This window comes from Leucopleurus acutus (assembly GCF_964270905.1).
Source record: "Leucopleurus acutus genome assembly, chromosome: 4".
NCBI lineage: Eukaryota > Metazoa > Chordata > Mammalia > Artiodactyla > Delphinidae > Leucopleurus > Leucopleurus acutus.
Window position 1 is genome coordinate 146,846,773 of NC_139146.1, and position 25,675 is coordinate 146,872,447.

Sequence of the window (25,675 nt, forward strand, 5' to 3'; positions counted from 1 at the left end):
TTTCTGAGTTTTCTTGTAGTTCATTGAATTTCTTTACAACAACTAACTTTTTAGTAGCTTTAAAAAAATTATTGGAGTATAGTTGATTTAAAATGTTGTGTTAGTTTCTGCTGTACAGCAAAGTGAATCAGTTATACATATACATATATCTACTCTTTTTTAGATTCTTTTCCCATATAGGTCATTACAGAGTATTGAGAAGAGTTCCCTGTGTTATACAGTAGGTCCTTATTAGTTATCTATTTTATATATAACAATGTGTATGTGTCACTCCTAACCTCCCAATTTACCCCTCCTCCCCCTTTCCCCCCTGGTAACTATAAGTTTGTTTTCTACACCTGTGACTCTATTTCTGTTTTGTAAAGGTTCGTTTGTACCAGTTTTTTAGATTCCACATATAAGTGATATCATATGATATTTGTCATTCTCAGTCTGACTTATTTCACTCAGTATGACAATCCCTAGGTCCATCCATGTTGCTGCAAATGACATTATTTCATTCTTTTTTATGGCTGAGTAATATTCTATTGTATATACACACAGATTTTTTGAATTCTTTATCAGTTAGATTGCAATATTCCGTGTCTTTGGGTTTGGTTACTAGAGAATTATCATTTCTTTTTGTGATACCCATTACTGTGCTTTTTCATAGCATTTGATTAAAAGTGACTCTGCCACCACATTTGAAGTAATGAATACCTTTCCTATTTAGGTAAGGCTTTGTTTACTTTGATTCTAAGAATTCAACAAGTTGGTAATTAGGAGTCCTTTTGTTTTCCAGAATGTTGTGCTATAGCACAAGTTTTTGGTTTCTCTTACCAAAGGTGACTCACTGCTAAGGTTGGGAGTGCACATAAAATAAGTTGGGGAGAGGAAAAAGAAAAAGAGGTTGGTGGCAGACTGTGGGGAGTTGTGTATTTAGCACTTCAGACTTCAGACTTTGGATGTGCTGACAGCTTGGTGGAGGGATCCTTAAGTGGGGATCTCAGATGTCTGTGGGCTGTCCTCTTGCCAGAATTCCAGGGCAGATAGCAGGTAATGTGTTTCTTCAGTTTTCTTTGTCAGCCTTTTCCCCTGTCCATTCCTTTCCCCAAGTCACTGTGATCTCTCCTCAGAGAGAGCAATGGGTCCCTTCAGCTGAAGCACATGTAGCTGGATAGACTCCTATTCACCATCTTCATCCTCCACTTCCTCTGCCAGAAAGGTCACGCTGGCCCACTGCCTCCTCTGCTACCACTACCTTTGCTATTCCCACTGCCTTCACCACCACTCCTCTGGCTCTGCAGCCTCCTCCAAAGTCCAGTCCACCCACTTTTGGTTGCATAGATGGATGGATCTCTCTGGAGTCCTGATGTGCTTGCACAGAGGCACTTTTTTGGGTTATGGATGTTTGGTTAGTTGTAAATTGAAGGGGAGAGAATAGAGAAGCAACTCATGCTGCCATGACGCTGATGTCTGTGTATTCTGAATTCTTTGTCTGACACGTCATGGATCTCTATTTCTTTACTGTACTCAGCAGTAGGTGGGCCTATGAATTAGCTTGCCTGCTCTCCAGGGGCAGTGGGATGGAACCCAGGGTCTGCATGACTCATTGTTTGGGAACCCTAATCAGTAAAGACTGAATTGAATTTCCTGGTAAGATGAGGCCACTGTTCTTGCTCTGCAGATGGGGAAGACCATGGGCTGTGCTTTCTGTTCAAGTGCCACTGTTAACAGAGCTGTTGCATGGGCTACACAGCTTCCCATGTGCTCTGATAAGGTTCCCTGGTCAGGAATGCTGAAGGCTGTATTCAGCAATAAGTGGGGCTATGAATTAGTTTCCTTGCCGATGCACAGCAGGAAAGGCATCTCCAGGGCCACTAATGCTCTTTGTTTGTGGTTTTGACTCAAGCCAACCTATGCCCCAAGTTCCCTGACCAAACAGGGCCACTGGCTTTGCTCTGGGGGTGATCAGCTCTGCCTGCCCACATCTCAGCTCCAGAGTTGCTGGGATATGCAGTTTCCAGGTGTTCTCACCACCCCTTCCTGTCAGACGGGGCTAAGGGCCACACTTCTCAATGTGTAGGTCTATGTTTCTGGCTCCTGCCTAGGCAGAACTGAGAGGGTCCACTTCAAGCAACTGCTAAATTTTCCCAAATAAGTTTTCTGATTGGGAGGAGTAGGGAGCCATGATCCACAGCAGGTGGAGCTATGGTTCAGCTCTTCTGCTTAGTGTGAGCAGAAGAGGCTCCAGGTCTGGCACGTCTTCTCACTTGGGGACCCAATTTAGAAAGACCTGCACCCTGCCAAATTCCTGGGTCAGACTGTGCCATTGACCTCATTTGCAGATAAGCAAAGCCACTGGTTGGGACTACTACTTAGGCTCCACAGGTGGGAATTCAGTCCACCAAGATCCAAGTGCTGGTTATTAGAAGCCCTTCCTTCCTTCTCCATTTCAATCAGACTCCCAGTGATTGATCCCTGCAGATTCCTTTGCAATACACATGGGGTGAAGCCATAATAGGGGCTCCCACAAAGTGACCCAGAAGGCTGGGGGGGCTGGATGTCATCCCTGGGCTCTCTCTTCTCACTTGGTAAATATTGGAGGAAACATAGGCTCAGGCAAGGCCTCTCAGCATGGTGCTGTGCCAGCCTGGGGGAGGGGCATTGTGGTTGGCATGTAGCTCTTCCTCTTACCCTTTAACGTAGTCCATCTTGGTCTCTGTGGTGCAGGGGGTGCCTCAGCCTCACTCCTAAGCTCTAGGATTCTCTCAGTGTTGTCCTGTCCATGAATAGTTGTTAGTTGTTGTTCTGGTGAGGGGGAGCAAAGTCAGTAACAACTTATGTCACCATCTTGATGATGTCATTCCAATGATTTTGATACTTCAGCATTTCCCTTTGAATCTTTTATTGGAGTTTCCATATCTCTGTTTACATTATCCATCTATTTTTGAAGGTTGTCTTCTTATCCCATTAGTGCCCTTAAGATATTAATTGTAGTTACTTTAAATTGCTTTCTGATAATTTTGAAGCCTATATTATATCTGAATCTCTTTCTGGTGCTGCTTTGTCTCTTCAAAAAAAGACTGTTTTCTTTTTCCTTCCCTTTGGCATACCTTATGATTTTTTGTTGAAAGCCAGATACTGTGGACTGAATGTTTGTGCCCCTCCCCCAATTCATTTATTGAATTTTTCATCCCAAATGTGATGGCATTAGGAAAGGAGAGGGTTCTTTGGGAGATAATTAAGTTATGAGGGTGAAGAAGCCCTCATGAATGGGATTAGCACCAGTATAAAAGAGACCCCTGCAAAGCTTTCTTGCTCTTTTGACCATGTGAGGATACAACGAGAAGTCAGCCATATGCAAACAGAAAGAGGATTCTCACCAGAACCTGACTATGCTGGCATCATGATCTCAGACATCCAGCCTCCAGAACTGTAAGAAATAAATTTCTGGTGTCAATAAACTACCTAGATTATGAAGTTTTGTTACAGCAGCCCAAACTGACTAAGCCACCAAACACGGTGTATTGAGTAATAAGAATTGCGATAAATAGTGTGAGGTGTTATGTTACTATGGCTAATATTGGCCTGTATTTATTATTTTCTGTAGCAATATGTGCCAGAGGCTTCAGATTCCTCAAGTGTCCTTGTTTTTGTCTCATTTGTTGACTTTGGCTTCTGTAAGTAATTCTCTTCAGAGAGTTTATACTTTGTAGTGATTTCAGCTGTAATTCACAGTTATATTGGGGCCCTGTAGGTGCAGTGGTAAGTTGTAGGAGAGGGAAAGCTGAAATCTGTCCTTTGTTCCTGGGCTGTTACTGGGCTGTTACCCTCACAAGAATTTCTTAGCTTCTCCCTACCCCTTAAGTAAGACAGAAAAGCTAGAGGGGACTAGAGTAGGAGAAGTACCCTTCCCTCAGATGGTACAAATGGCCAGTATTTTTTCCTGCAGAATAGACTTTGTTAGTGAGAATGCTCTGGGCATATTTTACAATGATGGTCCTTCTTCTCCCCAGCCTGAGCCAGGAGGAGATCATTCTTGGATCTTTATCATAAGAACTTGGTAGATTTCTTGGATGTAAAATTCATGAAAGTGTGAGGTCCTCCCAAGACTGTGTTCCTATGAATTTCTTACACTTATGCTAATCCACACTCAAACTCCAACAACTCATTAAAATTACAATTTAAGTATTTGTGTTGGCTTATCTCTAGCGGTGTCTGCTCCAGGTAAACTGATATTGGCTGTGATTTTCTGGATTTGACCGTTTTCATATTTCAGGGTTGCCATTTGCCTTGCAACCTAGTTCTCTTGACCTGGGTCCAAGAAATATCATTGATTTTCAGTTTGTTTAGCTTTTCCTTGTTGTAAAGATTGGAATCGTAATTTCCAAGATCTGTATAAGTTGGAGCTGAAACAGATAATCTGTCAATTATATTTTATTTAAGGAAGTTTCCTTCAATTTTAGTCAGCTATGTTTTTTTATCGTAAAGATGGGTTAATCATCATCAAGAGCTTTTTTAGACACTAATTGTTGACATAATTATGTGATTTTTTTCCCCTCTAATTTTTTATGATGGGTTATATTGACTTTTTCTGATGTTGAAAATGTATCTTTGCATTCTTGATATGAACCCTCATGGTTGATATATTTTGTTTAATGTTGGTTCAATTGTCTAATATTTTATTTGGAATTTTTCTTCCATGTTCATAAGCAAAATGGATCAAAATTTTCTTTTTTCTTCCTGTTCATAAGTAAAATGGGTCTATATTGTCCTTAATTTGGAAGCAGATTTATAATAATCTTAACAGTCCTTGGTAGCTTTGGATTTTTTTCAAATTTCTAGATTATATACTTTTAGAATTTACTATTCTTTGCAAGATTGGTAGAAATTTGTACCTTTTCAATACTAAGCTGTGAGGTTTAATTATAACTGAATTGGTCCAGTGACAGTAGTCCTACCCCCTTCCTCCTAGCACTCCCGTGAACCACATCTTAAGCAATTATCTTGAGAATTATTTCTAAGAGTTGGTTTGTGAATATCATGAAAAGCTTGCACACTTATTCATAGTGATGATATTCCAAATATAAAGAAAACTGGTGCCTTTTAAGTCTGCTTTGTGTGATTTGCCAAAGTCATGTGCTTTTCTAATGGCCCAAGAACTCACAGAGATTCTGTAGGACAACTACAGTAGATAAAATTAATTAGAAAGTTTTTAAATGATAAATGTGAGCTATTGTGATAGATTTTCTCATATATATTATCTTATTTAGTCTTTAACCTTTTGTGGTAGGAATTATTACCCACATTTTCACAAATGAGAAAATTTAAGATTTACAGAATTAGGTCATTTTGCCAAGTCTGTATAACAAGTAAGCTATGCAGCCAAGGTTCAGAGTTACTGCTTTCTCACTCCAAGGTCTGTATTCAATGGCCTTTTTCCCTTTGTTATGCAGGTATGGTAACACTAGGATAACGTAAAATTGGTTCTATTTTTCTATCTCAAACTTCTGTTTAACATATAAGGCTACTGCTCAGTTTAGAAACCTTTCTTAATAACTCTGGTAGGAATAATTTTGCTCTTTTCTGTGTTTATCTAGAACAGCACTGTCCGCTATAGCAGCCATCTAGACCTCTCACTGGCTATGTGACTTGGGACAAATCCATAACCCTTATCGTTCTCACAGGTAAAAAATAGGAATAATAATATGAATACTTACCAAGGCTTGTTGTGAGGATTAAATAAGAAAATCCATGTTTTTATTTTGTTTTTTTAATATTTAAATTTATATTTATATGTTATGTTAACCAATTAATATAGTGCCTGCCTATATATATAGGACAACACTCAGTAATTGTTAGGCATCATTAAAATCAGTAAGAACCCATCTCAGGTCACTAGACAGAGCCCCTAACTACTATTTCTCTGTGAATAAATGAAACATAATCTAAACCCCTGAGTACAGGCAAATTATAATTTTGTCTTTATGTCCTAACTGCAGAGCACACAATTTGGCAGATGGTAGGGAACCATACATATAGGTGGGTTGCATATGCGTGAATGTAGCTGGTTATGCATGTACTGTAGTACATTAACAGAACGGCTTCATTCAGGAATACTAAAATTGTCCTTAACAAAAATTAAAAAAGGAAAATTCTCTAAAGTGTTGATAAATTTTTCTGAGTGACTGCAACCCTATTAATTTTAAATATTATATTCAATTTTTATTTTACCTGCCCCAAAGCATGGAGAAGGTCTTTTAACATTAAAAATTTCAGTGGAAAATTGATGGTCTATTATTACTAATCTAGGATTTAAGGCTTTCATGCACGTGTCAAGAGAAAGCTTAAAGGAGGTAATTTATAAGGCTGCTATCTCATTAAGGAATTATTGGAGAGAGAGAATTGGAACACCCTGACTCTTTACAATATAACAAAAACAAAACAAAATAGCAAAGACTTTGGCCATTTGTATTTGTTCCCGTCCTCTATATGATATACTTCTCAAATGTTAAGCAGTGATGTTTTTCTGCCATCTCTGATTGTCAGCTAAGTATAGCATCAATACTCCATAACCAATACTCATAAGAGGCAGTGTTTTCTGTTCATCATAATATATTACCATTAGATATATTGGGAAAGTGTTTTATCACCTCCTGCAGTTGAACAGTTCAAGGACTATAAATATTTGAACCTATTCCTAATAATGTGATTAATTCCTTTCTAAAGTATTTGTACACTCTCCTTTGAAAGATGAATATAATCATCTTTGGGACAAAAACAAATTGCATGTTTCCAGTGACTCCAATTTTATGTTTAATGTAATAGCATGGTTATCTTGATTCATGTAATAGGCTTATCTGTCATGTGAATGAGTTGATGTGAATGACTGTATTGGTTCCTGGACTTCACTATGAAAGATTCCTGTGGAAACCTCTACATTCAACCCTTATTTCTGAAAGTAGAGGTTGATGTAACTCTCACTGAATAATCAGATGTTGTGTTGTTTAAGTTGATCTTAAAATATTCTGCATCAACTTCTTGTGTTCTACTAATTCTTTTTATTGTCTTTCTGACTTTCTATTATAATTCAGGTAGATATTAAACTATTACTTTAATTTCAACAACAGGTAATAGTATAAGCTCATTAGCCAATGTCTATTCTTAGGCAGTTATAAATACTGGCTCTTCATTTTAGTTTCCACACACAAGACAGTCCTTCAGTACACTGTTGAAAATCTTTAAATTCAGTTTTTAGCAACATAGAAGTCTCTGCATATTAGCCATGTTTTCTTTACCAATAAATATTCTTATTTTAGAATTTAAATACAAAACAGTAATTATGGCTGGTGAGATAGTGCTACAGTTTTATCAAATTTACTCAAGTGATATTTGGATCTAAAAGCTATCAGGGCACACTTTTTTTTTTAAATAAATTTATGTTTGTCTGTGTTGGGTCTTTGTTGCTGTGCGCAGGGGCTACTCTTCATTGAGGTGAGCGGGCTTCTCATTGCAGTGGCTTCTCTTGTTGCGGAGCACAGGCTCTAGGTGCGCGGGCTTCAGTAGTTGTGGTGCATGGGCTCAGTAGTTGTGACTTGTGGGCTCTAGAGCAGGCTCAGTAGTTGTGGCACATGGGCTTAGTTGCTCCATGGCATGTGGGATCTTCCCAGACCAGGGATTGAACCCGTGTCCCCTGTATTGGCAGGTGGATTCTTCACCATTGCACCACCAGGGAAGTCCCCAGGACATACTTTTGAGCCATCTGTTCTGTGTGTAAAGATAAAACTCTTATCAGCCTCTGACCTAATGTATCCACTTTAGACTCATTAATGTCAGCCATAAAGGTGAATTTCCAGGATGTGGTTATATTTCACTGTTCACCAGATTTCAAGACCGAGTTTACATGTATATCCCTCCTCTGTCCAGCTCTCCTTTTATAGAAAATAATAATGTAGAGTCCAAACTGGCATAAGAAATAATACCTTCAATACGGTTTCTAACTAAAAGTTAACTTTACTTAAATATTTCTGTTTTCATGTATAAGAATCTGTAAAATGAAAAATAAACAGAATTAACCCAAACCCTAGCAATGAATCACAGTGTGCAAAAGCATCTTCTAGCATCATCATTATTATTTTTTTGGTCATATGATTACCAGTGTATTATTAGTAATGCTTTTAAGTGAAGCAATACTCTCTCCTCTTGTGAAATTAAGGGTATGGGGAAGACCTACAAATGAGGCTAAACAAAGTGCTCACTTGGCTAAATTATAATTAAATTAACTTTCTGTGTAAAGGTTGGTTCTACTTTCATGGTCATCTTCTGAAATGTGATTTGATTTTCAAATTGTCCTTAAACCATGATATTTACTGTGTCACTTCTGTACATTTAATGCTGTAATGCCTGGTCTATTGATAATATCTCTACAAATGTCAAAGCATTTTTTATATTAGAGAAATAAGCGTAAAATGGAATGAGATATGTAAGAGCCATTTAAAGTAAGATTAAAATGAGACTTTGAAAAAATGTATAAACACTATATACATCAGTATTCCATTTTAAATATTTTTAAATGATTGTTTTACAATTGAAATTTTAAAGAGAAGTATCTGTATAATTCATCCACAAGAAAGTGCCGATTGATTTTAATCATAACCAAAGGGTTTGTAAGTGATTGCCAACAGAATTTAGAAGTGGTTACACGTTTTCATAAAGTCTTCAAAATAACCCCTAAAATTTAGTACCTTCACTAATTTAACTAAAAATTACAGTGATTCTTGACATTCTTTATAGAAAATAGAGTTCAGAATCAAAGAGAAACTCTTCCTGTGGTCAGGAAAATTGATTGAATCTTAAACCATAAGGTCATATTACAAATAAATTATAAAATGTATCATACTGGTTTATTTCAGCTTTTTGAAATCACATTATATAAAGCATACACCAGAGGAGCACAATTTACTCTGAAGTTGTGAGGTTATAGAGAGTATCTGCTGAGTTGAAACATAAAACGTTAAAGGTATGCTTTTAAGGCATTGCAGCAGCATTTTAAGTGTATGTTCTTCCCTACTGGCTGTTATGGATGCCAAATGGATACATATTCATGCACTGCTTCAAATTCTTGAGTAGCTCTTCTGAATCCTCCATCTTTCAGCCATGTTAGAAAACTGTGTGTGTGTGTGTGTGTGTGTGAGAGAGAGAGAGAGAGAGAGAATTTAGAATAATTTCGTATTTTTTGTATTGTTACAAAACATAGAATAAAGTTTTATGAATTATAAAGTCAAAACAATCTAAGATATATTTTGAATTCTGCCCAGTTGTAAGAAATGAAGATAAAGAATATAGTTCAGAATAAGAGAGTCCACACATGGATTAAAATGAAATGAAAGCATCATATTCCCCCAGTGGTCTCTGTGATATTGTACTTTATTACCGTATATCAGAAATGAAGAAAAAAGCATGGTGGCAAAGGATGTGGAAATAGAAGTCAACTAGCTGATGGAGTAAGTGGCTGATTTGCCTCTTCCCAATGAGCACGACTTCAAGAACCTGGAAATAAATCACACTGCTTTATGCTCAGTGTGAATACATGTGTAAACCAATCTATCACTAAGACAGGTTCAGAACAAATTAATGTCATAATAAAAGCAGTCAAGTAGCACACAATGTATTTGTTGTTTTAAAATTTATTTTGCAGAGGGATTATGCATATTTTTCTAATCGTCATGCTTAAGTGTATCAATCTTTTCTCAGAATACTAGTCAAATGGTGAAATTTCCATTAAATAAAATCTCTGTTCTTTGGGAAATTAAAAGCCTTGAAAGAAATTATACTATGGCATTCAATATTACTAAAAATTGTAATTTCTAGAGTAATTTGCTATTTATTATCTGTCTCACTAAATCATTAGTTTTAGAGAATAGAAAATATTACAAATGTTAATCATCTCAGACCCAAATATATTAGAATATGTTGAATAGTTCTTTTTCCCTTAAAAATAGGATCTAGGTAAGTTAATATTCCAGTTCCCTTGCATTCCTGAAAACAAGACTTTGGAAGAGACAATTCATGGTGGGATTATATCTTATTTAGACATTAGTTAGGTATATATGATTAACTACAAAATAAAATGTATTTAAAAATTTAGAGCAAATAAATTTCTATTTCCCATTTAATTTCAGTTCCTTCCAAATATTTAAGGAACTTTAAGTCAGTTGTAATTTTTGTCCCTAGATACAAATATCAATTTTGTAATTATCTTTTAAAAAAATGTATATAAGGCAACACAAACACATCAAATTCAATGATGTTTATATCAATATCCTCAGAAAATGAAGGAAAGAAATAGTAAGATAATCTGATAACTAGGTTATTTTTCACTTATTGTATGTTTTCCTTATGCTAGACACTTTATTGGCTCTCTACTTTAAAAAATACAGCATGCAATTATTTCTATTTTTCCCAATTGCCTTCAAGGAAAGAAAATTAGGGTGTCAGATTTTCTAGAAGTAACCTTGAAATATATAGTAAGTGCTTTCCTCTCAGGATTCTATATTTATTGATCTAAACATCAATAATTGTTCTAAGAAAAGCCTTGGAATGAGTAGTTTTCTGGTTTGCTAAAATAGATCATTGCTCAGATTTTCTTTACTAGCAATAGCAATAGAATTTTAAGAGGAGTATAGCAAATTGAGACAGCACATATTTGCGTGAATCACTCTGCCTCCTTGGGAGGAAGCCTAACTCTGGAGATAAGCATAGTATAAATGGAAAGATCAAGGGATATGAAATCCAGTTTAGTTAAACATACATGCTGTGTGTCCCTGGCAAATTACCTAACGTTTCTGATCTCATCTGTGAAGTGAGTAAAACAATAGCAAACTTACTAGGATGAAAATGAATGCTATGGACTGGACATTTGTGTTCCCCCCAAACATATGTTGAAGCCCTAACCCCAATGTGATGGAACATGGAAGTGGGGATTTTGGAAAGTAATTAGGTTTAGATGAGGGAGGGGCCCCATGATGGGATTAGCAACCTTATAAGACCACAGCTTGCTTATTCTCTGCCATGTGAGAAAACAGAAGAACCAGGAACTGAATCATGCTGGTACCTTTATCTTAGACTTCCACCTTATAGAGCTGTAGAAAATAACTGTCTATTGTTTAAGCCACCCACTCTATGGTATTTTGTAACAGCAACCTGAGCTTAACAAAGCAATGAGGTAATGTTTGGAAAGGATGTTAAGATGTAGAAAATTCTTTTTCTTGAATTTTATGTTCGAACAAGAGGAAAAGTATGTTTGTTAAAGTGGTGAAGTTAATGGGGCTAGATTGAAAGTTCTCTAAAAGGAACCATGATATCCCACTTCTAGATTAGTTAGGTAGATGAAACCCACTTTGTATTAGTAAGAATTTTCATTGTCTTAATTTCTATAGGAAAAATTTCAGGTCTGAAATAGGGTGAACTGCCTTCATCCTTTTCCATAGATAACACACCTGGAAAATGAGATCTCTGACATATTTTTGGGCTACACTACTTGGTACTGAGCAGGTGGGTTCTGAGCAAGATCAAATTTATTGTCAATAAATAGTTGGCGGATATGTTTGTGATTCTATTGGTGAAAGAACTTGGCACAGATTGAAATTTGAAAAATAAAAATTTGGCAATGCTAATGTATATTGTTAGAGAAGAGGGCTTTGTTTAGTTGGTTGATAGTTGGCTGTTTGCTCTTATACTACAGTGCAATTCAACTTTTTGTAAGAACCCAACTAGTTTATATTTTCTCAATTCAACTTTTTGTAAGAACATAACTAGTTGATATTTTCTATCATCCCTGCCATGTGTATAGATATAGCCTAGTGTTGGCATGACAAAATTAGCACATGGAAAAAGAACAAGAAAAAAAGAGTTTAAATTCCAGGAGGAGTAAATTACCAAAGAAATATTATGTGTGAGTGAATTATTTCTTGGGGTAAAAAAAGAAAATATATAAAAGGATTTGATAATAAAGCCTAAATAGAGTCAAGTTCCAAAATGCAATCAAAAGCCTTAGAATAAATGAATCAGTACTATATTTAAATGGATCCATCACCAGGGAAAAGCCTCCGGCTGTGGGGAATGTGATTCAGGGATAAGAATGGCAATCACAGACAGCATCTCTATGGGCATCCCCCTTTCCTTTTCCACGTTGATCTACAGGTGATTTAATGGAGTTGTCAGTGCTGTTTTGAAGCACTTCCTACTTCTACAAGTATTTGGAATATAAAGTTCTAAAAGTGGAAAAGTAGAACAAAATTTAGACTATAAGACTATAGCCAGTATTCCAAGTTACCCACTATAGTGGGTTACTTACTACTTCTTAATAATGAGAAAGGTGATAATGAATGTCACCATTCAATAAACCGCTTCTGCTGTTCATCAGCAACTAAGTTACTAAGAAAGGTCTTGGGAGGACGAGTGGAATATGATCATTTATCTTGATCATTTACCTTATCCTTAAATACATGATAATAAAAAGAAAATATTAACTCTTTTTAGTGGAAGTGTTATCTCTGTTAAACACACACAAGGTAATAAAATAAAATGTGAAATTTTCTTTGAATTCAGTTAATTACTTTGAATTCAGTAACACTCAGAAAATTAATGACAATAGGCTAGGTTGAAATCTTGGGAAATACAAGGTGTAAAACACAGGTCATAAACCCAGATTGCTGAAGAAAATCTTGATAAACATTTTAAGTAAGTGTGGGCATGTCTACAAACGTTTATTGTTGACTAGTGGCTGGCTATTTTATTTATATCTCAATCAATAAATAATAAAAACAACTTGAATGATATGTGGCCCTAGGTCCTTACCCTGAGCATATTGATATTGGTAGATTCACACCTTTAGCACTGCAGCTACAGTTTCATGGTGTCATTTGCACAAAGACTATGGTGCTCCAAAGAAGAATAAAATAGTTTGGAGAGATAATAATTTTGCTGTGACTCTGTTAGCATATAAAGTTATTTGAAAAAAAATCAATGACTTCATAGAAATACAGTTGCATGTTCCAATAATTACAAAAATGAGAACAGTTTATTTCAGGTGGAAACAGCTTTTCCTTAAGGAATATCTCTTCTTAAGTGTCTTTTAAAACACGTTCTAAATTCAGAAAAGAAGATTTGCAGCAGAAATTTTACAGAGTTACTTAGGCTTAGCTACACATACACATGCACAGAAGAAACAGGAAGGGAAAGAAAAGACAACTGCTTCCATCAGAAAAACAAGCACTTTTTCCCCCTGGTGTCATGTCTTTGGATATGTACCGCCTTGGAGAAATGTATAAATCATTTTTATACATGGAACTGTCTTAGAAAACTAGAGATTTTAGTACAAAGAAATCAATTTGCTGAAAGAATGCCCACGTAAGTACTCTATATACACAAGAGGAACTTACAAAGAACCCCTGTTTTACAGTTACTGATGCATATTAGCATAGTGGGCTTACACCTTCTCCAGGCCTGAGTTACACTTAGTATTACAAATAATATTATAACAATGCTGAAAATACTGATACAAAACAGCTTTAAGATGATATTTCCAAAAAATACCCCTCCTTTTAAAATTGAACTGTTTAACCCAGGTTTTCTTTTTGAATGTTTCAGCTTTAAAAAAGATTTTTCAAGAAAATACTAGCATTTAAAACATCTCTTAAAATGTCTATTAAATGACAGATTTTCTTAAATAGATTATTTTTTACAAAGTATAATTCAAAAGTCTATCTTCCAGGAAAGCAAAACTATAAGCTCCAAAAGTCCAAATCAAAAACATTATTTGTGATACATAGTTCTTCCATATCCTGGGAAAAAATCCTTGATTATTTGACCGTTCTGATTTATTTACAGACTTCAAATACTCTAGTAACACACACCAACTTTTAGGACAAATGAAGCTGAATACCACAATTAATAATCATAATTTTTCTATCATTTCTTAAATACCATCCAGCCCAAAATGTCTGTCTGCATGAATATTATAACTTCTAAAGTATAGTGGGAATTTTAGATAGCAGTCTCATTAAGCGAAGCAAATTGCAGTGTGCATTATTCTCTTTTGGCAGAATTACAAACAGACACAAAAAAGAAAACATTTGGCAAACATTTGTCTTGATGCACATGTGTTTTCCTTTTGGAAAACCAAAATTACAAATCCAGCATATCCACTAAACTCTTTACTCTTATCAATTCTAATCGAAGTTTGAAAAGTGGTTAAAGTTTAATAGTTAAAGCTAGTGGGGGGATATCTAATGGCTTTTTCCCAAAGCATACAGCTCAAATGCACTTTTGCTTTAGGAGATGCATTTCACACATAGCTTTAATTTAAGCAAGTTAGTCAGATGCCATGCTAAAACTGCTATCTCAGTTTCCCTTTATTCACTTCATGGATTCTGTCAGAGAGCACAAGGGAAACAGATCATGCAGTAGGTATGACAATTTCAATTTGCATGGACTGTGCCTAATATGGATTCAGTTATTAACTTTTATCTTCGTATAAGAAAGCTGCAGCCCTGATTCCTACTGGTCATTTTAAAATTATTTATTTCTATAGCTGCATACAGCTCTATGATTAATTAAACATAAAGGAATTATTTATCTCACGTGCACTTATGTATAAGACATATTAGGCCTTGTTTAAGAGAAATATTTGCCATCAAACGAGTGAAGTATTCCTGTTAGAGATTTATTTCTAAGATCAAACTGCCGAAGTTTACATATATTTTACTTTTTTCTCTAAATCTAGATGACTGAATAGTCAAAATAGTGTAAACTGGGCTACCAAGAAACTGACTTTCTCTTCCTCAATTCATAATGTAGAGTAATTGATGTGGGTTAATAATGTATATAAAGCAAAATTGGACATACATTAAAAAAAGAAGTGAAAAATTAAAAAATATAAGGAAAGTGAAGTAAAATAATTTTCTTAGAATGTTCTATTCCTCAAATTTTTAAAAAATATGGTGATATAACCATGACAGTGACTCAGAGTGTAGCATGTCATGTTTTACGCATCATTTGACAAAATTCAGGCAACATTACCACCTCACTGTGTTATGTCATAGTACTTCGACATCAATAGCAAAAACTAAAAGCAAATTGTTTCGAAGATCAGAGCTGTCATTCTCTATTTGGCTAGCAATTACTCAGTCTGAAATCCTTTGTGAACTAGTGTGAACTAAACACTTAGAGGATAAAAGAAATACCACTTTCCCCCTTAATCGTATGGCAAGATAAGCTTGATTGTATGTAACAGAGAGACAAACGCATCTCTAGGTTATATGCAAGCAAGCTTCATTCTTCAAATAAATACACCACCAAATACAAGACTTTAAAATCCCTCTTTTCTCTCTCTATTAACTATGTAATTTAAAATTCCTTACAATCGCTTTATCTATTCTGCACATCTATTTTCACAGTAACACCATTAAGTGAACAGAGTGCTATTTGATATTATCTCCTGAAACTTCAATGCATATCAGTGACTGATAAAAATAAAAGATAAATAAATTATGGCCTGTATATAAACCAGCAAGATGGTCTCATTTATTATACATATATATAATAAAGTCTCCAAAGCTATTAAACCTAATTCAATTAACATGCTTGAACCCTCATTCTAAAAAAAAAAAGTAAAGTTCTTTGTTTATAACTAAAAATAAAAAGTAATAAAAAATACATGAAAATTTAAACATGAGCTATGCACGAGAAACACTAACCGTCTTATCCTACCCAGAGACAGGAATGGGGTGATTTAATTACCCATCCTGCTGGCCTAGAGCCTGCAGCTCAGTTGTGTGTAAATTGTGATGGAGGAAAACATTCTTTCTGCTGTACATGTGTAAAGAGATTGGCCCTCTTGGCGGTTGTCCAAACCTGCCTGTAAAGGTTGAATGCTGTCGGGCCACAGCAGTTTGGTCCTTTGGTTTCTCTGAGAACGTGGAGAGCCCTTCGGTCTTAGCTATCGGTTTCAGAGAGTTCTGCCCTACAGTGGCCCGTAAATTCTGGGTGACCTCTGACGTGAGGGTTTCGTAAGTTCCTCTGGAGTGTTTGATAACTTCCACTAGTTCCTTGTCCTTCAAAAAATTGCTTAAACATAGACTGGAGAGCTGACAGGTCTTGCTTTTGTAGGGGCTTGTCTGGTCCGCTGCTGAGTATCTAAAACGGTCCTCGGTGGGAGTATGCATTGCTTTTCTGTCCCTTGTGCTGAGACTTTGGTTCACAATTCGATTTCGATATGTAGCCTGAGGTAAAGATATGGAAAAGAAAAGATGTCTTTAAAAAATACGTTCATAGCACACACACCAGGGTGTTGCTTTCGCATTTGTGTCCAAAACCATAAGTTTTCAACAAGGCTTAAAAAATATCAATAGAATTATTTTCTCTTTTCCATGAGATTATATTTACCAGTGCAATTCTACTGTAAAGAGTGGTTAAATGAATAACTCTAAAAGGCATTTATTAAAATACTTTTTTAAAGAGCAGTTTTAAGTTGGCAACAAAATTGAGAGGAAGGTACAGAAATTTCTCATAGACCTGCCTCCACACATTCATAACCTCCCTCATTATCAACATTACTCGACAGAATGGTGTTACTTTTTACCCAGGATGAACCTATGCAGACACATCATAATTACCCAAAGTCCACAGCTTACCTCAGGGTTCACTCTTGGAGTTCTACATTCTATGGGTTTGGACACAATAATGACATTTATCCATTATTATATTGTCATAGAGAGTATTTTCCCTACCCTAAAAATCCCCTGTGCTCGGCCTACTCATCTCTCCCCTCCTGTCCCCACCACTGGCAACTACTATCTCCATAGTTTTGCCTTTTTAGAGTGTCACAAAGTTGGACTCATACAGTATGTAGTATTTTCAGGTTGGCCTCTTTCACTTAGTAATATGCATTTCAGGTTTCTTGATGTCTTTTCATGGCTTGATAGCTCATTTCTTTTCAGAGTTGAATTAAAAGGCATTTTGAAATGTGTTTATCTAATTTCCTAAGTTTGAATTCTATAATTTTCTCTGAGAATACATGTTATTTTAATAAGTAATGAACATCTATGTATGAATCTATACATTTTTGTTGGATTTAATATGCTACATTTACTTGAGTGTACGCTCAGAGAGTTTTAGAATGATCAATATCATGATTTGTATCAGCCAAGTGGTAACCTAGAAATTTAAGGAAGTAAAAAAGAAGTCACTCCAATGACCTACAGAGAACAGGGCACTTAAAAGAAATTTCAGCATTTAGACTTTTGGATGCACTTTATTAATCAAAATCAGGTCCATGAGTGTAGGCCCATCTGCTTTCTCACAAGAAATTTATACTCTAATTACAGGAGCAAGACATAGCTTATTGAATCATGTTGTGGAGGAAGCAAAGATTACAAACTGGCAGCAGAATTCCTCTTGAAGAGAGCACTGTCTTGGTTTAGAAAAATACATTGAGATAGAAACTAACTAGTTGGCTTATTGCTCTGGTGGCAAAAAATGAAGGATTTATTGTTGTTACAAAGAAGGAGGAAAAAAGGGAAGAGAAAGAGGTAAGAGAGAGGAGAATAGAGCACATGGCAGTAGGCTAGTACAAAATGTGCTGAAGGACCAATGAAAATTTCTGTGTACCTGACATCTAAATGGCATAGTTTTTAAATACCCAACTTTTCATTGTTTGTTCCCTAGAAAACCACTTCTCCGAACCTGGTCTCTACTTTGAGCCCTAATTTACTTACCCAGCATCATCACTTTGACTAATTAACATTCCTAATCTGACATAAAACAAAACCAAAAAAATAAACTTGATTTTGAGTCTGCAACCTATTCTTCCCCAAATACCCTCCTTCTCACTAATGGTACCACTATCAGGCCAACATCTCTAAATCACCTTTGCTTTCTCTTTTTCCTCACATATCTTTAAATCAAGTCCTTGCTGATGTACTGCAAATAGGCAACCTTAAGTCGTCTACTTCTCCTATCTCCAATCTAAACCTCCTGACCCAATTCTCTGGTACATATTAAGCATTTGATAAATATTTGATGAAAAATAGCTTATCTGCTTGAGATAATATATTTATTGAGTGTGTATTATATGCCAAGCATTTTTCTAATGCCCTTATTTATCCCTCACAAGAGTCTCTTGAGGTAGCTTCTATCAGTCCCATTACACAGGCTAGAAAACAACACAGTGAGTTTGTGCTCTACAGATAGTGTAAGATAGACAGTCTGCTTGATTAACCACTGATTCATTCTGCCTCCCAGTATTCCCATGGGAATATTTCTAAAATGTATCACATTTTTCTAAAATAAAGTACATGCAGAACCATACTGTAACTTAAACTGAGGCTTCAAGATTATCATTACTGAGATGAATATCCCCAATTTTCTGTAAAACTAAGTTCTATTGGGGATATCTTTAGGGTGTCTTTATACTCAGTGACTTCAGATTGAGATATTTTGCTAACCATGTGTTTTCTTTCTTTAAATTGTCTTAATGTCTATAGTAAGCTGCCATTCTAGTTTTTAATTTGTGCTTACATATATCAGACCCTCTCCATTCCTTCTAATTTGCCATTTTAACTCTTCCCTTGATTTGCAGTAGAGATAGTAAGGCTGGTTACCTGTTTGTATGAAAGAAGGATTGTATGACTTGCAGAAGGTGTTTCAGGGACTTTCTTGGGAGTGAAAGAAATAGGCTAGGTATTTGGACCTACTTAGAAATGTGAGATTTTCTTTTCTTTTCTTCTTTGTGACTTTACTTCTATAAGATGCTTACTTAACTGTTGAATCAGTTATTGAAAGATCCTCAAACACTGTGCCTAATATCACATCCAAATGTCAGAAACATCATGGGTATAAAATACTCTGAGAAAAAAATTCGTTTCAGAACAAAAGAGCCATTGGTAAATTCATCTTGATAATAAACCTTTCTATTCTATTTATATACATGCTGCCTAGGAAAGCTGAGGAGATGAGTGGAAACTTCATTTCCATTACTTTAACATTAGATTTGTGGAAATGTTCATCATTTTCTTTATGCGATCATTTTAACCCTCCTGGGATATATTACATTAAATTGAATATAGTTTTAATAAGACATATTGAAAGGGATCAAATGACTCAATCCCATAGGCAGACTCAGTGTTCTCTGGTATAACATCTGATCCTACAAGGTACATATGCATCTACTATAAAAGGAAACAAAATGATCTATTTTTTTAAATGCATATTTAAATCACCCATTCCTGTTTGTTCAGCATAGTTTGCTTTTAACATCTTAGACTTTTCCTTTTTTTTTTTTAGTTCTTTGTGATGTTCATCATTAAGTCTAGGGCTCACAGTGTACATGGGTGACTGCAGAGCACATGGGGCTAATGGCATGGATTTGGGGTCAGACAAATAAAGGGTCCTTTGCTGATTTGATAAATATTTATTGACCTCTACTGAGAGCAAGGTGCTATATTATGTGATAGGAAATAGTATTGTTCATAAGAGAACCAGCTCTTGCATTTAGGCAGCTTGAGGTCTAATGAGAGAATCACCCAGAATCAGACAATTTCTAGCTAAGTGACCATGGCAAGTTAATTACTCTTCCCAAATCTCCAATTTCCTCATCTGGGAAACAAAGATTTACATTCATACCTGTATCTACATACAGGATTATATTTAAGACTTAATGAACTGCTGTGTATAAAATGCCTAATATTATACCTGAAGAATAGTTATCTTGATGACAGCAACAATAAGTATAGTAACAAAATAAAGTGAATACACCTAGAAGTTTCTCTGATAGATGCTTGCTTCATCCTTTAGAAGTAAAACCACTTTGAATACTTCTATCTCAACTTAAAAAAGCACAGTAATTTACTCCAGAATACTTGAGTAATTTTACATTTATTTTTATGGTTTGGTTCCCTAGAACAGATTCTGAGACAAATATTTGAGACAATAAACAAAAGTTTACTAGAGTGTATTCTCAAGTCAACACCCATGGGGTAATGAAGAAAGCAGTGTCTGTAAGGGGGAGAAGTTAAACTCTATGCAATTAAACTATCTATCTCAGATAATCACACAGGGAAATCGGAAGCTGGGATGACTCCTCAGAATTGTCCCCAAGTTAGGCAAGTGGTTGGGAGCCTTATACTCTTATATCAACAAGTTACTGGACATTGGCAATATCTGGGAAGGGGGTGTAACCATGAATGAACAGGCTTTTTTTTTTTTTTTTTTTTGTAAAGGAACTTACTTGAATGCTATTAGCTGCCAACTTTTTTACCAACTGGGAAAATGAAGGCTTTAGTTGTGAAAATGTGTGTGAGTGTATGTGTGTGTGATTGGGGTGGGGGAGGAGAGAACTGGGGAGCACATCACAGCATCCACTACACTCATTATCCTACTTACGTACCTAATACATTAGGGGATAATTTGGCATAATGGAAAGAACACTGAACCTTGGGCCAAAGACTCTAATCTTGTCTGTGCTGCTATCAAACTGTGTGAACTTTGATGAAGAAATTAATTTCTCTGGGCTTCATTTATGAGCCTATTGAAAGAGATGAGAAAAATAGAAGATAAAAATTAGATCTTGAAGAAACTCTAACATTTATTCAATTATCTTCCAGTTCTAAAAGTCTACATTTAAATATGTACTTAATTCTATATAGACAAATATAGGAAAGATCCCTTTGATTCAAAATATAAAAATATATTTTTGCATATATATATATATATATACACACATACACACAAAATTTGTATTTGGTTGCAGTAGTCCAGAGGGAAATAAGTTTTTCATCATGCTGCTAATTGATGTTAATTCCTTCTGAAGCTCTTGACATCACTTCCCCAGAGGGAACTTTCAGTGCATATACCTAGCCACATCTTTCTTAAAGCTGGAATTAAATTTCCACAAACGAATATAATTATGTTAGTTTTTAGACAATTTAGTTGTCAGTTATTTTTTTATTTTTTATAAATTTATTTATTTATTTATTTTTGGCTGTGTTGGGTCTTCGTTTCTGTGCGAAGGCTTTCTCTAGTTGCGGCAAGCAGGAGCCACTCTTCACTGCGGTGTGTGGGCCTTTCACTGTCGCGGCCTCTCGTTGCGGGGCACAGGCTCGAGACGCGCAGGCTCAGTAGTGGTGGCTCACAGGCCTAGTTGCTCCACGGCATCTGGGATCTTCCCAGACCAGGGTTCAAACCCATGTCCCCTGCATTGGCGGGCAGAATCTCAACCACTGTGCCACCAGGGAAGCCCCTCAAACAGTTATTTTATTACCTATCCTTTGGGTTCCTAGTAGAAGATGGATGGATGGCAAATTTAGTGACTAATCAGTCAAAACTGAAGATTATAATAAAATCAGTTCTTTACTTCCCTATAATTATTTTTCCTCTCATTTCTTCACTGGAGTATATAATCTGCATTTCATTGAATTCAGGATGAACGATTTTAAAACACATTATTATTTTACATACCACTATGAAGGAAAAAACAAACAAAACTTATGATGCTAATTAAAAACAGGGCTTGCCTGGTGGCGCAGTCGTTGGGAATCTGCCTGCTAATGCAGGGGACACGGGTTCAAGCCCTGGTCTGGGAGGATCCCACATGCCGCGGAGCAACTAGGCCCGTTAGCCACAACTGCTGAGCCTGCGCGTCTGGAGCCTGTGCTCCGCAATAAGAGAGGCCGCGATAGTGAGAGGCCCGCGCACCGCAATGAAGAGTGGCCCTCGCTCGCCACAACTAGAGAAAGCCCTTGCACAGAAACGAAGACCCAACATAGCAAAAATAAATAAATTAATAAACTTCTACCCCCAACATCTTCTAAAACAAACAAAAACAAATAAAAACCACATTCCTTCCTTACCAGTGGTGTGACCCATTCATCAGTCACACCAGCCTCTCATTCAAATTTCTTATGTCTTCACTTCCCTTTCTTAGGTTTGATAGTATTTTTGCATTTGTCTCAATGATACAGCTTCATGTACGTGTGAGTATATTCCTTGTTTTGATTTCATAAAGCATTTGGTTTTTAATTTAGAAGAGAGTATGGAATTGAAGGCAATGCAAGTACAATTTTTTTTCATTAATATCAAAGTTATACTCTTTCTTTCTTTCCTTGGCTTTCCATATACAAAATAACATTTGCTATAATACCAAATCATAGTAAAAGCTTTTTGAAAATATTCTTATTGGTAACTCACCACATGTAGTGCTAATACTGCATATAACTCAATCGAAGAAAGAACAATATGAAACTATGATAAAATCCGCACAGAGCAATGTAAAAACACTGCAACTGCAACAGTTGAAAACATTGATTGTAAGATTTATCCTGATTTTAGGGGTTTTATTACATTTAAAAATTGTCTTATAGCTGATGCAAAGAATATATACAGTAATCAGGCCAATGTGCATAGCCCAATTTTCATTAAGGCAGGGTGACATGATAGAATTAATGAGGAGGGGAGCAATGTTTCAGTCACTGCTTAATGAATTTCATGTTTTTCTGAACTTTATTTCGTGTGTGTGAACTATACTGGTAATTGCCAAAAATGTTATCAGGCAACAACTTCCTAGTTTCTTATATAGATTAAAAGTTAGCACACGATTGGTTATTTTATTTGATTTTAAGATATATTTTTCTGCAAATGTTCTCCACTTAACCAAAGACAGTATTGTTTTACAACTAGAATTGTTCCTAAAGGAAAAGAAATACTTGAAGCAATTTCCAATAGCTAGTAGAAAAAAAATGGTATTACATTAGAAAAATGGCTAATATTAAATAGTATTTTAACAAATTATAAAGATTACTGAAAATAACATTATAATTTGAATTTAAATAAGAGATGTATATGAAATTATGTTAAAGTGAGCCAGAATTATCAGGAGAAGCTAAGTAGTAACTCTTGGGTAATTCATACTGAGAAGAAACATGCCTCCTGAGTAAGGTTTATGGTTTCTTACTAACGAGACTCTAGATCAAGTAAGTAGAACATAAAATGCAGAATACTGGATGCTTTATGTTCAAGAATAGACACTTTGACCCACACTTACTTCCACACCCAAGCCAACTAAAATAGAAGTTTCATAAGGGCAGGGACATTGCCTGTCTTGTTTAACGCTGAATCCACTCCTCCCAATAGTACCTGGCATTTACCAGTAGCTCCTTAATATTTATATAGTCCAGAGAAGAATCTACTACCATGTTTTTTACCCTTACTGATATAGCTTATCTAATATGAAATGTTCTTTCTCTAGACATTTTTATCTCATTGATGAGTTGATTACTTTGATCTATATGGATTGATATACTACCTGGATCTTTTTTTTTTCTCCCACACACACACACACACACACACAGACACTGTATTTTATTTTTACAAGAGATAAATAGACTGACACCAAGCACTGTAAATGCATGACCACAACAAAAGCAACAATGATTGCAATTACCAAACACGAAACACACTCATACTATGTTATAATATTGACATTCAGTCCAGTAATCCTCCACTGTAACAGCTCCTTTACTTTGCAGTGAAAATTGATTTGTACATTTTTTGCCTCTGAGTACTTGTGGGATTCTTTTTGTTTTTCAAACAGAAAGTCACAAAAATTATAATCATCCTCATCAGTTCACTCAGTCCCATGTAATTAATTTTTTTTATCTTGATCTTTTGTTAGCACTTTTATGAATTCATCAGTTTTCCATTAGAGTTCTGAAAATGCTTATTCATTCAGTTCAGCAGTATAGTCAGTTACCAGAAACCTGTACTTCTCAGAGTCTTTTCCATGAATTCCTTGAAGATGAAACCCTTTTATAGGAACATATTTGCAAAAGCATCAGAGTACACCGAGGACTGTCTGTAAATGACAAAAGACTTAAAAATGACCACAGTTAAAGATTTGATGAGGGCTTCCCTGGTGGCGCAGTGGTTGAGAGTCTGGCTGCCGGTGCAGGGGACACGGGTTCATGCCCTGGTCCGGGAAGATCCCACATGCCGTGGAGCGGCTAGGCCCGTGAGCCATGGCCACTGAGCCTGCGTGTCCGGAGCCTGTGCTCCGCAACGGGAGAGGCCACAACAGTGAGAGGCCCGCGTACCACAAAAAAAAAAAAAAAAAAAAAGATTTGATGAAAGTTCATAATAATGTAATTAACAAGGAAATTTAGTTATTTCTGAGATATACATTTAAAGTAATAACTAGAATTATGACTTATAACATTATACCAGAACATATAAGATTTTTAGAAATTTCATGTAATGTCGGAAACATTTATATTAACATATTTCCATACAAATAACCCAAAGGAAGTTTTGTTTGTTTGATAACTAATAAGAACACCGCAGTATAAAAAAACAATTTTATACATATCAGTGTATACATGTCAATCCCAATTGCCCAATTCAGCACACCATCATCCCCACCCCACCGCAGTTTTCCCACTTTGGTGTCCATACATTTGTTCTCTACATCTGTGTCTCAACTTCTGCCCTGCAAACTGGTTCATCTGTACCATTTTTCTAGGTTCCACATACATGCGTTAATATATGATATTATTCTCTTTCTGACTTACTTCACTCTGTATGACAGACTCTAGGTCCATCCACCTCACTACAAATAACTCAATTTTGTTTCTTTTTATGGCTGAGTAATATTCCATTGTATATATGTGCCACATCTTCTTTATCCATTCATCTGATGATGGACACTTAGGTTGCTTCCATCTCCTGGCTATTGTAAATAGTGCTGCAATGAACATTGGGGTGCATGTGTCTTTTTGAATTATGGTTTTCTCTGGGTATATGCCCAGTAGTGGGATTGCTGGATCATATGGTAATTCTATTTTTAGTTTTTTAAGGAATCTCCACACTGTTGTCCATAGTGGCTGTATCAATTTACATTTCCACCAACAGTGCAAAAGGGTTCATTTTCTCCACAGCCTCTCAAGCAATTGTTTGTACATTTTCTGATGATGCCCATTCTAACTGGTGTGAGGTGATACCTCATTGTAGTTTTGATTTGCATTTCTCTAATAATTAGTGATGTTGAGCTTTTCATGTGCTTCTTGGCCATCTGTATGTCTTCTTTGGAGAAATGTCTATTTAGGTCTTCTGCCCATTTTTGGATTGGGTTGTTTGTTTCTTTAACATTGAGCTGCATGATCTGTTTATATATTTGGAGATTAATCCTTGTCCACTGATTCGTTTGCAAATATTTTCTCCCATTCTGAGAGCTGTCTTTTCGTCTTGTTTATGGTTTCCTTTGCTGTGTAAAAGCTTTGAAGTTTCATTAGGTCCCATTTGTTTATTTTTGTTTTTATTTCCATTACTCTAGGAGGTGGATCAAAAAAGATCTTGCTGTGATTTATGTCAAAGAGTGTACTTCCTATGTTTTCCTCTAAGAGTTTTATAGTGTCCGGTCTTACATTTAGGTCTCAAATCCATTTTAAGTTTATTTTTGTGTATGGTGTTAGGGAGTGTTCTAATTTCATTCTTTTATATGTAGCTGTCCAGCTTTCCCAGCACCACTAATTGAAGAGACAGTCTTTTCTATGTATATCTTTGCCTCCTTTGTCATAGATTAGTTGACCATAGGTGCGTGGGTTTACCTCTGGGCTTTCTATCTTGTTCCATTGATCTATGTTTT

General features: G+C 35.8%; 1 protein-coding gene across 1 annotated transcript in view; it reads right to left on the reverse strand.

The window, feature by feature from the left end:
* Positions 1-15,469: 15,469 nt before the first annotated feature.
* CCSER1 (coiled-coil serine rich protein 1) overlaps positions 15,470-25,675 on the reverse strand; it is a 1,268,926-nt gene continuing 1,258,720 nt past the window's right edge. Inside the window, exon 11 of the mRNA XM_082837990.1 lies at positions 15,470-16,265. Within this exon, the coding sequence (XP_082694116.1) occupies positions 15,780-16,265 (486 nt within the window). The 3' untranslated portion in view covers positions 15,470-15,779. The remainder of the gene's footprint in view (positions 16,266-25,675) is intronic.